The 13514-nt window shown below is 35.2% G+C and overlaps 1 protein-coding gene across 5 annotated transcripts in view; it reads right to left on the reverse strand.

Annotated features, from left to right (window-relative positions):
• The window catches only part of EXOC2 (exocyst complex component 2), a 317437-nt gene that overhangs the window by 233367 nt on the left and 70556 nt on the right, over positions 1-13514 (reverse strand). For 4 of the 5 annotated variants that reach the window (XM_039222094.1, XM_039222090.1, XM_039222091.1 and 1 more), the window contains exons 5-7: positions 9210-9323; positions 7897-8021; positions 2861-2941 (exon numbers count right to left, since the gene is read on the reverse strand). In XM_039222094.1, the coding sequence (XP_039078025.1) occupies positions 2861-2941; positions 7897-8021; positions 9210-9323 (320 nt within the window). The remainder of the gene's footprint in view (positions 1-2860; positions 2942-7896; positions 8022-9209; positions 9324-13514) is intronic. The other variant, XM_039222095.1, reaches the window with a different exon arrangement.

A 13514-nucleotide genomic window follows, 5' to 3' on the forward strand; every position in this document is an offset into this window, starting at 1 on the left:
TTCAAAGATAAATAAAACATTAGAAAAATATGATATTAAAGCTAAATTTGTTAAAATTAAATAAAAATTAAAAATTCAATTCCTTGGCAATATAGCTACATTTTAAGCACTCAATAGCTACCAGCACTGAAGTTCTATTGGATATTACTGTTCTATACTCTTGATACAGGTTAAGAACATAGAGTTGGATCGATGAATTTGATATAAATTAATAGTCATCCCTTCATCCCTGGCTTGAAATCAAGAAGGAATTATTAGGTTCAAAGGCAAATAGAAAAAACACATGTCAAGGAAGAAAAAAAAGAATTTCAATAAAAGGTATCAACATTCATATATTCTGAGTAAAACAGACTAAGTTTCCAATAGTCAACATTATCCTTTAGAAACTTAAAGTGACAAAGGATGCCCTTTTGAATTCTGAAAACTTTCATTCAAAATAACTCAAAATTTAATGCATAGAAATTAGTATATAATTATACATAAGATGAAAGCACTAATAATAAAGCAAACTAAACTATAATTATATTCATCTATTCTTTCCTTCCGTTCCAAAAGAAAAGAAATTAAATTTTCCACAGAAGAATTGTATACAAGAATTACTTCTATAATTTCCTGATTCCCCAATTCTATAGCTTCTGAAGTGTTAGTAACTATGACACACGCACCTGGACAAAAGACAAATGTACAGGGCTGGAGGCATGCTTTCTCTCACACTGAACTAAACATGGTACTTTCACACAACCAGTCTTAAATAAAAATATTTGTCAAGTAGACCTGAATTAGCAAAAACCTTATCCTAAGATAGCAAACATCAATATCAAGTTCATAAAAAATGCTTATAGAAAAAAAGTCTTGCAAAGGAAAGTATTTTAAGAAAAATTTTTACACCAGAAAGTCCTGAAGGATAGTCTCATGGAGACTAAATAGTGACTATTTAGTTAAGCCCAACTTTATACAAGAAGAGCAAACTTCAGTAAAGTTAGTATAACACATTTCTAGAGAAAGTTTGTGGTTATAAAAGAATAGAAGTAAAATTTCCCTTACAAATTTTATACCACAAGGCCAAGGAAGGTTTTCCTAAACTACTCTTTAAAAGAAAAAAAAAATTATATTAACACACTATGCAAAACCTAACACATGAAACAGATATTATTTTCTTCCCAAACCCTAATAAGTATTTTCTTTTATGAATACAATGATATAATTACAATATCAAGTTGTTCTTACAAGTCACCTTTTTAAAGTTACTGAAATAAAATCATTTTTTATAGGTATCATGGGTTGATGACAATTTTTCCCGTGAAAAAAGCATCTGTGAGTAGAAATATCTTTCCAAGTCCTTAAATTGTCTGACTATGCTAATACAGAAATAGCTTTAATAAATGTTTATTTGGGTTGAATTCAGAATATATTAATTTCAACCAAGCTGGTGACAGTTCTCAGACAAAAACAAGGCAAAATCTTAAGGCAAAACAATAACAACAACAACCACAACCCTCCCCCAAAACCACCAGAAGGAAATATATTTAAAGTGCTGTTAAATTCATAAATTTAGGATAAAATCAAAGTACTCAAATTCTACTACCAAAGAAAGCCTATGTCAAACTAAAGCTTCGTTCCAGAAACTACTTAATCAGGAATCCCTGGGGGTGAAAAATACTTACACAGAAGTTCAGAAAGTTACACTCATAGGAGTAAGCTGAGCCAGCAATACAAAACTAACGTGGTAACACAATCTTGCATTCACAGAATCACTACAGATATGATGTGAACGTTCTTAAATGTTTTAGTTATTATTAGCCCTATTTCATGGGGAAATCATTTGCTAAACTTACATTTTAAAACAAGGAGATTCTCCTGGGCATTATTGCTCTTTGTCAAATGTTTATTATATGAGTTAAAGAGAATAATTTACTTTTAAGCTGCTAATATTACAATAGGGATCAATTCATCTGATTAGTTTCTTCCAGATCATTGTTAGGATAAGTAGCTGGGACACAGGATGTCAGGAAAAAAAAAAAAAAAACAATATAAGGGGAAGTGGATGGGACCCAAAACTTTGTACATATCAGTTTCTCTTGGTATACAATTTTAACAAAATGTCTCAGCATTAGAAACACTCTTAAATGTGAAGCTGCCTTAAAAGGCATGCCATAGATAAATATATGACATGTAAGTAACTGTATTGCTAGTAGCTGATATTATTTGTATTAACACTGTCAGATATATGAAGATGTTTTTCAGATTTTTGGTCAATGACAATCCTGGCTACTGCTTCAGCACTATTTTATCTTTGATAATGCTATTTATAGCTGGTCTCTTTTATGGTAGCAAGTTTCACTTCTTAGAAAGTATATTGGCTTATTTTCAAATTATATTTCTTTTTTAATTTTTTTTTAAATGTTTTATTTATTTCTGAGAGAGAGAGGAGGGGGGGAGAGAGAGAGAGAGAGAGAGAGAGACAAAGACAGAGACAGCGTGAGCAGGGTAGGGTCAGAGAGAGGGGGAGATACAGAATCTGAAATAGGCTCCAGGCTCTGAGCTAGCTGTCAGCACAGAGCCCAACGCAGGGCTTGAACTCATGAACCGTGAGATCATGACCTGAGCCAAAGTCGGATGTTTAACCGACTGAACCACCCAGGCGCCCCAAATTATGATTTCTTATAAACAAAATGCAAACAGAAACAGAACATTCATTTTCAATGTTTTTATTCCCCTTTATATTTATTAATTCATTACTATTTAGAAATAAATATTAAAATGCAACTCAATGTCTTGTTCTGTGAAACCAGGTCAAAGAACTATATTAATGCTTGTTATAAAATCTATAAATAGTTTTGGGTAGTAGGACAAAACTTACTGTTCAGAACATTCTCCAGTTTTTGCGTCATGGATCCTTCTACTTTTTCCGTTCCATCCGCTTCTAGTTTTTGATGGATAGCTAGAAAAAACATCCAGTTAAAGTGTGGCCTATTTTAGTGGGTGGGAACACATTACATCAAAATGACATTTTTAAACAACTTTAAAAAAAGGTCATATTATTTTCACTGCTGGAAAGAAGCACAAACATGCAAAAACTCTGCAAAGTAACCAGCAGACACCAGTCTAAGTAATTCATAGTTTAACACTATTAAAATAGTACACAGTATACATACTCAATCATCTGATCATCCAGGCTGAGTGGTAAACACAGTTAAAAAAGAAAAGTGAGATGTAAGTAACTAATATCTCTGATATTTGGCCACAGGAAAGTCATTTTTCTTTCTTAGTTTTACCATCTGCAAAACAGAAATACTAGGATTTGAAGTCTACCAACCTCAAAATATTTCATTTCGGCCTTGGATATAACATGGCAAAATACATATTATTCATGTTCTATTCATTCTATTATTATTTTCTTGGAAGTTCTCAAGAACTATCTAGTAATATCTAACAATATATCAATTTGTAGATATAGAAATTACATTGGTGTTTTTTGCTATTGATAGAAGTCTGCATGGTTCTGATACACATTATGAAAAATTGCTTAATAATTTACATTTAAAAACTGTTTTACCTACTAGAGGGTAGGTTTTAAACAGAGCAAATCAAGCTTACCAAGGTAAAGCACTAAGAAAATTTACAAAATGAAATAACCAAATACAATTTCAAATCAAAACTGTGACATAATAAAAATAATAAAATTAAAAAGGCAAACATTAATTGAGCCATGACCATAAGTTAAGCACGATGATAAATTTCTAATGCATACTGCTCATCTGGCAGGAAGTCAGCGATGCATGTTCTAATATTTTTACTTCACAGATGAGAAATCCATGGCTCAGTGAAATTAAATAGGTTGGCCAACTTAACAAAGCCAAACCCAAAATTTGAACTCAAGCTGTCCAGTCCCAGAACAAAACTTCACCCCATACTGATTATAAGCATAGGCAAACAATTTGACCTGTCTAAGCCTGTTGTCACATTTATAGAATGAAAAGAATAGACTTACTGTTAATTGGGAACTACATTCAGATGCAAATAAGGGATCTCAGTTCCATATAATACCTTTTCCTAAACACCCAGAATTTTATTCTTTCATATAACTTCCTTTAGCAAAAACTCAAGTGTAAGATGTGTAACTCCAGGGCTTCACAAGCCAGTGCAATGAAATTAACATCACCCTTACAGTCCTTATTCTCCAACATTCAAATAGAATGTCAAACTCTTCTTTAAAAGAATTTATAGATTCTGCCTCAACCCATCAGTCAAGCATGGTAGATTTATTGAGGGGGTGGGAGGTCTGCTAAAGGAAAAAAAAAAGAAATTGATTGTTTTAATCAATCACAATTTGATTTGTTTCCCTTGACTCATTGATTAGAAAAATCTGGGCAAATTCAGTGCTGAAATGCACTATAAAAATATTCTCAATGCATAATAACATCTATTTCTCTCCTTCTTTTAATTACTTCCTAATTTTGATCTTGCCTTTATAAAAAAAAAAAAAGCGTGAGAGAGAGAGCGAGTGAGCACGAGTGGGGCAGAGGAAAAGAGAGAATTTTAAGCAGACTCCACGCTCAACACAGAGGCCCAACATAAGGCTTGATCCTACGACCTTGGGATCATAACTGAAATTAATTGGGATCATAAGCTGAAATTAAGAGTCGGATGCTCAACTGACTGAGCCACCAAGGCACCCACTGCCCTTTTTTAATACCTCTTTATTTTTAAAGCAATTTCAAATTTTGTTTGAACTTTATCAACAGAATGCTTTTGTTAGAGAAACACATTCAAAGAAAGAAAAAGAAACACATTTCGAAAACAAAATCAACCAGTATATTCTTAATTGCCTTGGTTGATTCAGGAGTGAAAAAAAAGTTATTTCATGCTCCAAAAATGGTGACAAAAAATGTTTCCACACATCAAAACCTAAACTTAAAGTTGTTAAGTTAAATGAAAAAGAACTTCCCTATCTTTAAAGAAAGGAGATAAAAATGCCCAAATATAAAAAATAGCAACTAAAAAGACTGTTCACACTATTTACTTAAATGCTGGTGTAATACTCTGACAATATTGTTGCAAAAGAATATGCAGCATACATTCCATTTTACTAAAGAGACATTACAAATGGTTCTTCCATGGCAATAAGACATTGTATCCTACAGTAGCCCTGTTTCAAATGTTGCTTTCTAAGTCAAAACCATTAAAGAAAACCATGCAGGCACATTTCTGTTACTGACAAAACCCATCACTGATCAGCAGGTCAAAATGAGGTAAGTCTGGCTCCCCTCAGCTCAATTTACAACCCGTTTTTGCTGACAAAGCAGCTTCCTGCCACCCATCTCCAGCACAGCAGAGCTACTGTCAAGCTGTCAGCCAAGCATGAGGACCAAGAGACACTGGATCTGATAAAGGCAATCCTATTTTCCAGAAAATTAAACCAAATAACCCAATGTCTGGTTCGCTTGACCTTTTATTTTCTCTAAAAATATTTTTAAATAGTATAACTCAATAAGCACCTTGGTACATGATCACAGGTTTGTTATTATTTCTAATCTATTAAAACTTAAATATGTGAAGCAGTTGCACACCATAAAATTGTATTTGGGAAACAAAAAAGTATGTATATAAAAGTTCTATTCAAAGAAAACTCAGAATTATAAAAAGACTGCCTATTGATTCGCTGAAATTTGTTTTATTTAACTCTAATTAAATGTGGACATCAAATTTACAGATTTCAATTAAAAAAATTCATAGTATTTGTCCATGTATTTACATAATTAAATGAGGCACTAGAAATGATATGTGTGTATAGGCAAAGTCTGTAAGATTTAATGTCAGGTACACTGTGATCTACACACTCTAACCACTATATATTACTATTAGCGTATATGAGACAGGAATATTCAAACGAGGTCAAAGACCAGCAAACTATTTCTTTTTTTTTTTTTTTTTTTAGGGCTTGTTTATTAGAGAGAGAGAGAGAAAGAGAGAGACAGAGTATGCGCAGGGGAGGGGCAGAATGAGAGGGCAGGCTCCAGGCTCTGAGCTGTCAGCACAGAGCCCAACGAAGGGCTCCAACTCATGAGCTCTAAGATCATGACTTGAGTCCAAGTCAGATACTTAATGACTAAGCCACCCAGGTACACTGCAAACTATTTCTATAACGAACCACACTGTAAATATTTTAGGCTTCATGGGCCACCTAGGGCCTCTACCACATATTCTACTTCTGCTTTCCTTTTTTTTTTTTCCTCTCAAACAAACCTTGAAAAACACAGCCATCTTTAGTTCCTGGCCTATACAAAGACAGGCAATGACCTAATCTGGCCCACACGCCAATCTCTGAGGATATTTACTAAAATAGGAGACTAGGAAGAGATAAAATGAGATCTCTTAAAAATTTTAATTCATAAATAACTTCTCAACCATTTAGTTTTCACTTATTATTATACCAAATTTTTATATGAGTGGCTATATTATATAAATTACACTTAAATAGGCCAGTAATCTTTGAATCCTTTCTTTCCTCAGTTATACTAGGGAAAAAAAAAAAACCAATAATAAAATAATTGCAACTATTATATAGAAGGCTAACAGGTATAAAGAAGTCTCACTTTGATAATTGGATCCTAGACAACCATACCTGCCTAGATAACCTTCAGATATCAACAGACACTAACAACAGAATGTGCTAAAAAATCAGTTATGGCTACACTGCCTCAAGTAGCAGCAACAAAAGAAACATGGGAAGAAAGGTCTATTGTGTATTGAGCACCATGTGTTATTTATTCTGCTTTGGCCTCTTTTCTTAGGTATTCTTAAGTATAACTATAATGAATAAAAATAACTCCTACAGTTTTGGTCCCTAATTGTTCTCAAAAAAAAGCAAGTGATAATGTTGGACTTGCCCATAAAAACAAGAGACTGAACAGGTGACAAGCTCAAGGGGCAGTCAGGGAAATGGTCACCAAAACAAAGATGACAACCAAAAGGCACTGAGGAGGGGCGCCTGGGTGGCTCATGATCTTCAGCTCAGGTCATTATCTCACAGTTAATGAATTTGAGCCCCGCGTCAGGCTCTGTGTGCTGACAGCTTGGAGCCTGGAGCCTGCTTCAGATTCTGTGTCTCCTGCTCTCTCTCTGCCCCTCCTCCACTCAAACTCTGTCTCTCTTGGTCTCAAAAATAAATCAACATTAAAAAAAATTTTGAGGAAGGCACTGAGGGAGTGAAGAGGGCTTTGATGATATGAAAAGCTCCACAAACCTCACCATGGCCCGCAAGAACCGGTGTGAACTCATAACTGGTAAGAAACTATGGCTCATCAAGACTTCAAGTGATTGAAGGGGCGCCTGGGTGGCGAAAAAACCCTACCCAACATCTTTTCCATGATATTTCTAAATCTATGCTGTATCTATTTAATATAATTGCTCTCCCATATAAAGATGACAAAATGGACACTTAACTATTGTGTATGAGGTACATGGGGTGATGGCTGAAAAGAATGACACATTATCATCATTCCTTTCCACACCAAACACACAATGGATCACATTTACAGAATTAGTCACATGTGTAAGATATTGATGGGTATAAAAGGATTTTTAAAATTCTAGAATTTTACCTATTGGGATCTAGTTTCTTATCAGCCCTGGAGATTGGCCATTGTGGAGAGGCAAAGCAGTCTCCTATTTCACATATGTACAATGGGTCAACAAAAGCCTCAGAGACAAATATTTAAAGTACCAAGCCTTCAAAGAGATTCCAGCCTGGTCTGCAACAAATATTTATGGCACATTTTAGATCTCTACTTTTATAAATACAGACTGAATGTCACACCCTGTAAACGCTCTGCAAACACAGTGTTGGGTTTCTGTTGTGGAAGCCCCAGCAGATGGCTCTGAGGGTCACCTTACCTGAGAGGGCATCCTGAGCTTCAAAGAAAGTACTAAGACCTCCTTTCACATATGCCAGGCTGCCTTCACTTTTCTTGTTAGCCTGTCTCTTCAAGTTGGTGACTGCCATTTTAAGCTGTTCAAAACTGAAATGAAATTAAGAAACCAAAAGTTTAAGACTCCTAAAAAGCAAAAAACACTTCAGATAATGCATTAAATGTAAAATACTGAAGCCTAAGTTAAGAAAGACAGAGACTGACACAGTATGTAACCAGATGAAAACAAAAAGCTCTCAAATTCTTACCTACATCTAAACATTTTTTTTTGAGAGACAAGATCAAGTGCAAGTTGGGAAGAGGAGCAGAATGAGAGAAAGAGAATCTTAAGTGGGTTCCATGCTCTGTATAGAGCCCAACGCAGTGCTCAATCCCACACCCTGGGATCATGACCTGCATCGAAATCAATAGACATTCAACTAACTGAGCCACCCAGGCTCCCCTACATCTAAACCTTTTATTTATTATGAATAACAAAATTACAGTAACTATAAAACAGATCTGTAGTCCTCAAATGGTCATATCAAATATGTCAGACACCTAAGAAATGAATACACACATAAGATATTTCTACAAGCAATATATATCATGTATATGATTTGCCAGGTAAGGAGTCTTGAACATCATGTCCCTGTGCACAGGCCTAGACCAATGAGTGGTTATTTAAGTTATCTAAGGCAGAATGCCTCTGATGTTCATTTCGGTGTTCTATATCAAAATTAAACATATCATGATTCACTACAATCAATATTCAGTCCTCTGTCATTAACAGTGAAATTTCAGAAAAACCTGGGGAGGTTAACTCACAATTTAAATAACTAAAAAAGACCAAAATACTTTATCTCTACATCTCAAGTAGAGAAAACTAGTAGGCCTCTATATTTCAGAAGTTTTATTTCCAGCAAGGCTAAGAAAATCTGGTTATAAAAGTTTGAATATATTTTTGAGTGCCATGATAGCCCTATGCAGAAAACTGAGATCAATTCTGAAACATAGTAATAGAAAAAGCACATCCATGATGTATAAAATTAGAACCTACTTCTGCAATGAAAGATTTGACATTCCCTTTAAAAATTTACTCTGTTTATATAAACTTTCCCTCGTGTTTTCTAATGGTTTTCACTCTGATAGAAAAGATACCCTGAGATATTCATGAGCTCACCAAAGTCAAAGGACTCCTATGTGGCAGAGGCCAGCCTAAATCCCATGTTATCATATAATTGTATTAGGTACATCCACATGAAACAACATTTAGTCAATAGTCCAACATCCACTGACCTGGTAGTTGAGTGGTTTTCTATAAGATACCAGGCAGCTGAAAAATTCTCACTTGTAAAATCAGCACTCATTCCAGGAAACAGCATTTCTAAGTCCTTCTGGGGAAATTTACTTCTAAGGGAGAAAAAAGACTTAAAATATACTTCAAATGCTACACTACAATAATGTAACAGACATCCTAGAGTACCTAATGTAATAAACATGACTACAAATCATTAAAATTATACATCAAATATTATGAATCTATATTTACATGTGTATACAAAATATATTTCCTATACCTCAGCTCATTTCTTATTATATAAACTTCATGTATATGTAAGACATTAGTTAAAATACAGAAATTACATCAATATAGAGTTTAAAGAGGCTGAACTGATACTTTATGATATCTATCCAAATATGCAATCATTCTCTATTCAGTGAATAAAAATCAAAATTTGGATACACTGAAATTTAAAAACATTAGTTTGTTAAAATGGTTTTATTAAAGATTTATATGAAAGTTGTTTTAAAACATACTAATGCCTACTGATAAAAATTAGAACTAACTATATAATACTTATATTTATATGTCTATATCTAGAATAATTTTAAGAAAAGCTTCTAACAGGCAATCCCTTATCTGCAGCTGACTTTATTGCCTACATTTTAAACATCAACTTCTGCATCATTTCATTTATGTATCTATTCAAATAATAATTAAATATTACTACAGTTCAGGCTCTATGCTGAAAGTCAGACATTTGTATCTAAGAGCAAAAGTAATATGGGCAAACCCTGCTATGGGAGTATGAGCTAGCAGCCCTCACCATATCCTCAACTCTTCATCTGTGCAAGATGAAGTCCAAGTTCTACAGTCAAGTCTCTCCATGATTCAAACCTGCTTACCTCTCAGGACTTATTTCTGCTACTCTAATCCTCAAAACTGAAGATTCAGCAACTTCAAAGGGATTATACTTTCTTGCACACATCATGTTCATTTTACTTCATTCCTCTGATCTTGGTGTCTCTATGACTGAAATGTGGTCCTCAGCCCCATACACTGGATAAGCCAAACTCATGGGGTATGGACAGGGCACAGCACTGTTTTACAGCCCAGTGTATTCAGGGTCATGGGGAGGTGGTGGAGGGGGGTATGGAATTATCACCAACCTGGAAGAAAATGTGGGCAGGTCCAATGACTTCTACTCACTCTTATCTGAGAGAGATTTGATGTCATATTATTATGAACATAGCCTCAATTCAGAAATTATGCAGTGTGGTCCAAGATCAACACTCCATCTTTACCGACAAGTATTCTCTGACAGAGCTCTTTGACTTACAGGTGACCTTACATACAACTTACAATGGCCTGGGGCCTGCCCTCTGCAGTAAGGTGCTCATCTGGTCTCAAGAAACACCTTTCTTAGAGCAGACACCTTTACTGTCCATGTGCACTGTTCTTTTGCTCTCAGGTGCCAGGGTCTGTTTCACAAATGCAGGGAACACTCCATGGAAGCCACACTCCCCAGTTATGAGTGAAGAAAAGCACATACTTGTCATACCTCCCCTTCACAGCCTAGCATAGCTCTTGTCAAAGAATCTCACAAACCCTTCCCTTTCACTCCTGGCTCCCTTCATCCCTTCCTAGTCCCTAAAAGGGCAAGAAATGCAAACAGCAAAACCAGTTCTCTATGATTTCCTTTGTGAACCCTACCCTTTAATCTAGAATCCAACATCTACTTGTCAATACCTCAGTCGAGAGAGAGAGACCCACTTTATTTCCTATTACACTTACCTTTCTCACTATGACATTTTCTTTTTCTTTTTTTAATGTTTATTTATGGGGGGGGGAGAGAGTGAGGGAGAATGTGGGGATAGGAGCGGTGGGGGCAGAGAAAGAGGGAGACAGAAAATCCTAAGCAGGCTCCGTGCTGTCAGGCTCTGTGCTGCTCTGCCAGCGCAGAACCCAATGTGGGGCTTATCATGACCTGAGCTGAAATCAAGAGTCAGATGCTTAACCAACTGAGCCACCCAGGTGCCCCACACTGTTTTCTTTTTTAATTAGTGGGGAAAAAGCCTTGCTTAGCATTACAGTAACAGACAAGATAAAATGAGACTTTAAGAAAATCATAGACATCAAGCTGCATTACCTCAGTATTAGTAACTCAGAGAGTAAGTCAATCTCACTGGCTCCAAAAGTTAGAAGATTACAGTCTGAATCTTCTTGGGGTTCATATGTGGTCCAAAAGCTTGTTGGTCATTTTAACCAGACAGAATCTCTGAGAGGAAGCTGGAGAACTCTGCATTTTTAGAAGTTTTTTTGGGGTTTGGATTCTTCTTGTTGGTTTGGTACTTTACTTAAGTAATAAAATCCTGTCACCTTGGGAAGTTTTTCTCATTTTATTTGTATACCATGCCTCCAAGTTATAACTTTGGGGGAATATAATGACTGAGCTGAAAGGGCTGAGCCCTAGCTAAGTAACTAGAAACACTTCATTATGATATGCATAGGCCATATCCCATAGTTCTACCTGAACTGGTGGGCAGTGTCTGTCTAAAGTGCTGTGTCAAGGATCATATGTCTAAATTGGAAAGAACAGCATAATGAATTAGTAGGGTCTGTCAATGATGTGAAGGAAAAGTGCATGGAGCAAATCCTCCACTTTTTTGTCAATCTTACTTCTTTTTGACACTTAAACTGGTATTCTATGTAATCCTAACACTTTGCTTGTTCAGAAAGTTAAATCATCTTAACAGAATAAAAAAGTACTATAGAATCATCTGATATCAACTAAACCCCTACTATTAACAGTCTTTATGAATTATTCAACTATGTGAAATCCTCTTCTAACAAGGGTCAGTTCCAAACTCTCAGATTAAAGACACGGCTAACAAAAAAAGCAGCAAAAAGGGATTCTGAGAAAGCAAACGGAATTTCTTTATCCTTCACTCAAGCCTGTAGTCTTATTATGATTGCGTGGTTCCCTACCCATAATCAGAGCAGAAGTGTGAAGAGGAATTAACATTAAAAAAAAAGATTAAAAAATGCAAACATAAATCCAAAATATACAGCAGTTCTACAACTGCTGTTGGTGATATGGCTGAGACTACAAAGTCCCCATGGGTTTGACAGTTAAATCATGCTCAACATAGTTAGTTTAAAAGCAAACAAACAAAAAAACTAAAAAAACTATTTGTTTTTCTCTGTGTAGTGTAATGAAATCAAGGTCCATTCATGTTGTTGTAAATAACAGGGTATCCTTCTTTCTCATGGCTGAATAATATCCGACTGTACATATATATACATCTTATTCATTCATTCATCCATTAATGAACAATTAGGCTGTTCCCATACTTTGGCTATCATGAATAATGCTGCAATGAACATGGGAGTGCAAATATCTCAATATCCTGTTTTCATTTTCTTTGGATATACACTTAGTAGAATTGCTGGGTCATAATGGTAGTACTATTTTTAATTTTTGAGGAATCTCCATACTGTTTTCCAGAGTGCTGCACTAGCCACTTAAATGCCTTACAAATAAATAAATAAATAAATAATAAAAATAAAAAATAAAAAATATGTGAGGTGTTGGATGTATTAGTTACCTTCATTGTAACTAATCCTTTCACAATGTATACATTTATAAAACTTCAAGATGTATACTTTAAATATCTTACAAATTTATCTGTTAGTTAAGCCTCAATAAAGTGAAAATGTATAAAAACAAAAACAAAAAACTTTGGATACACACAGTACATATGAAAAAGGTCATATCCTAAACAGTTAAAATGCTTAAATGGGTGATACTGAATGATGCAAATATGTAGCTATCTACAACTTCCCATATTTAAAATTCATCCAATTCTTACACTTTAATTTTTTTTTAATGTTTATTTATTTTTGAGAGACAGACAGACAGAGCAAAAGTGGGAGAAGGGCAGAGAGGGAGACACAGATCCAAAGCAGGCTCCAGGCTCCAAACTTTCAGCATAGATCCTGATGTGGGGCTCGAACTGGTGAACCATGAGATCACGACCTGAGCCGAAGTCAGGTGCTCAAATGACAGAGCCACCCAGGAGCCCCCAATTCTTACACTTTAGAAACATCTCATTTACAATCTACTAAGCTGTTATTTTGACAAATATAAATAGACCTGTCTTATCACAAGATAATAGACCTGATGTCTATATCAGGTAAAGCACTAGGAGGTGAGCCGTTAAGAAACTCTCCTACTTCAGGAGTACCTCCATACCTCCCTCCTCCTCGAGAAGGAGCAGAAATGGGCCTGGCCACATTACTAGTAGTGGAGTCTCTTG

Source organism: Hyaena hyaena, unplaced genomic scaffold (genome assembly GCF_003009895.1).
Source record: "Hyaena hyaena isolate Hyena2069 unplaced genomic scaffold, ASM300989v1 scaffold_1063, whole genome shotgun sequence".
Classification (NCBI taxonomy): domain Eukaryota; kingdom Metazoa; phylum Chordata; class Mammalia; order Carnivora; family Hyaenidae; genus Hyaena; species Hyaena hyaena.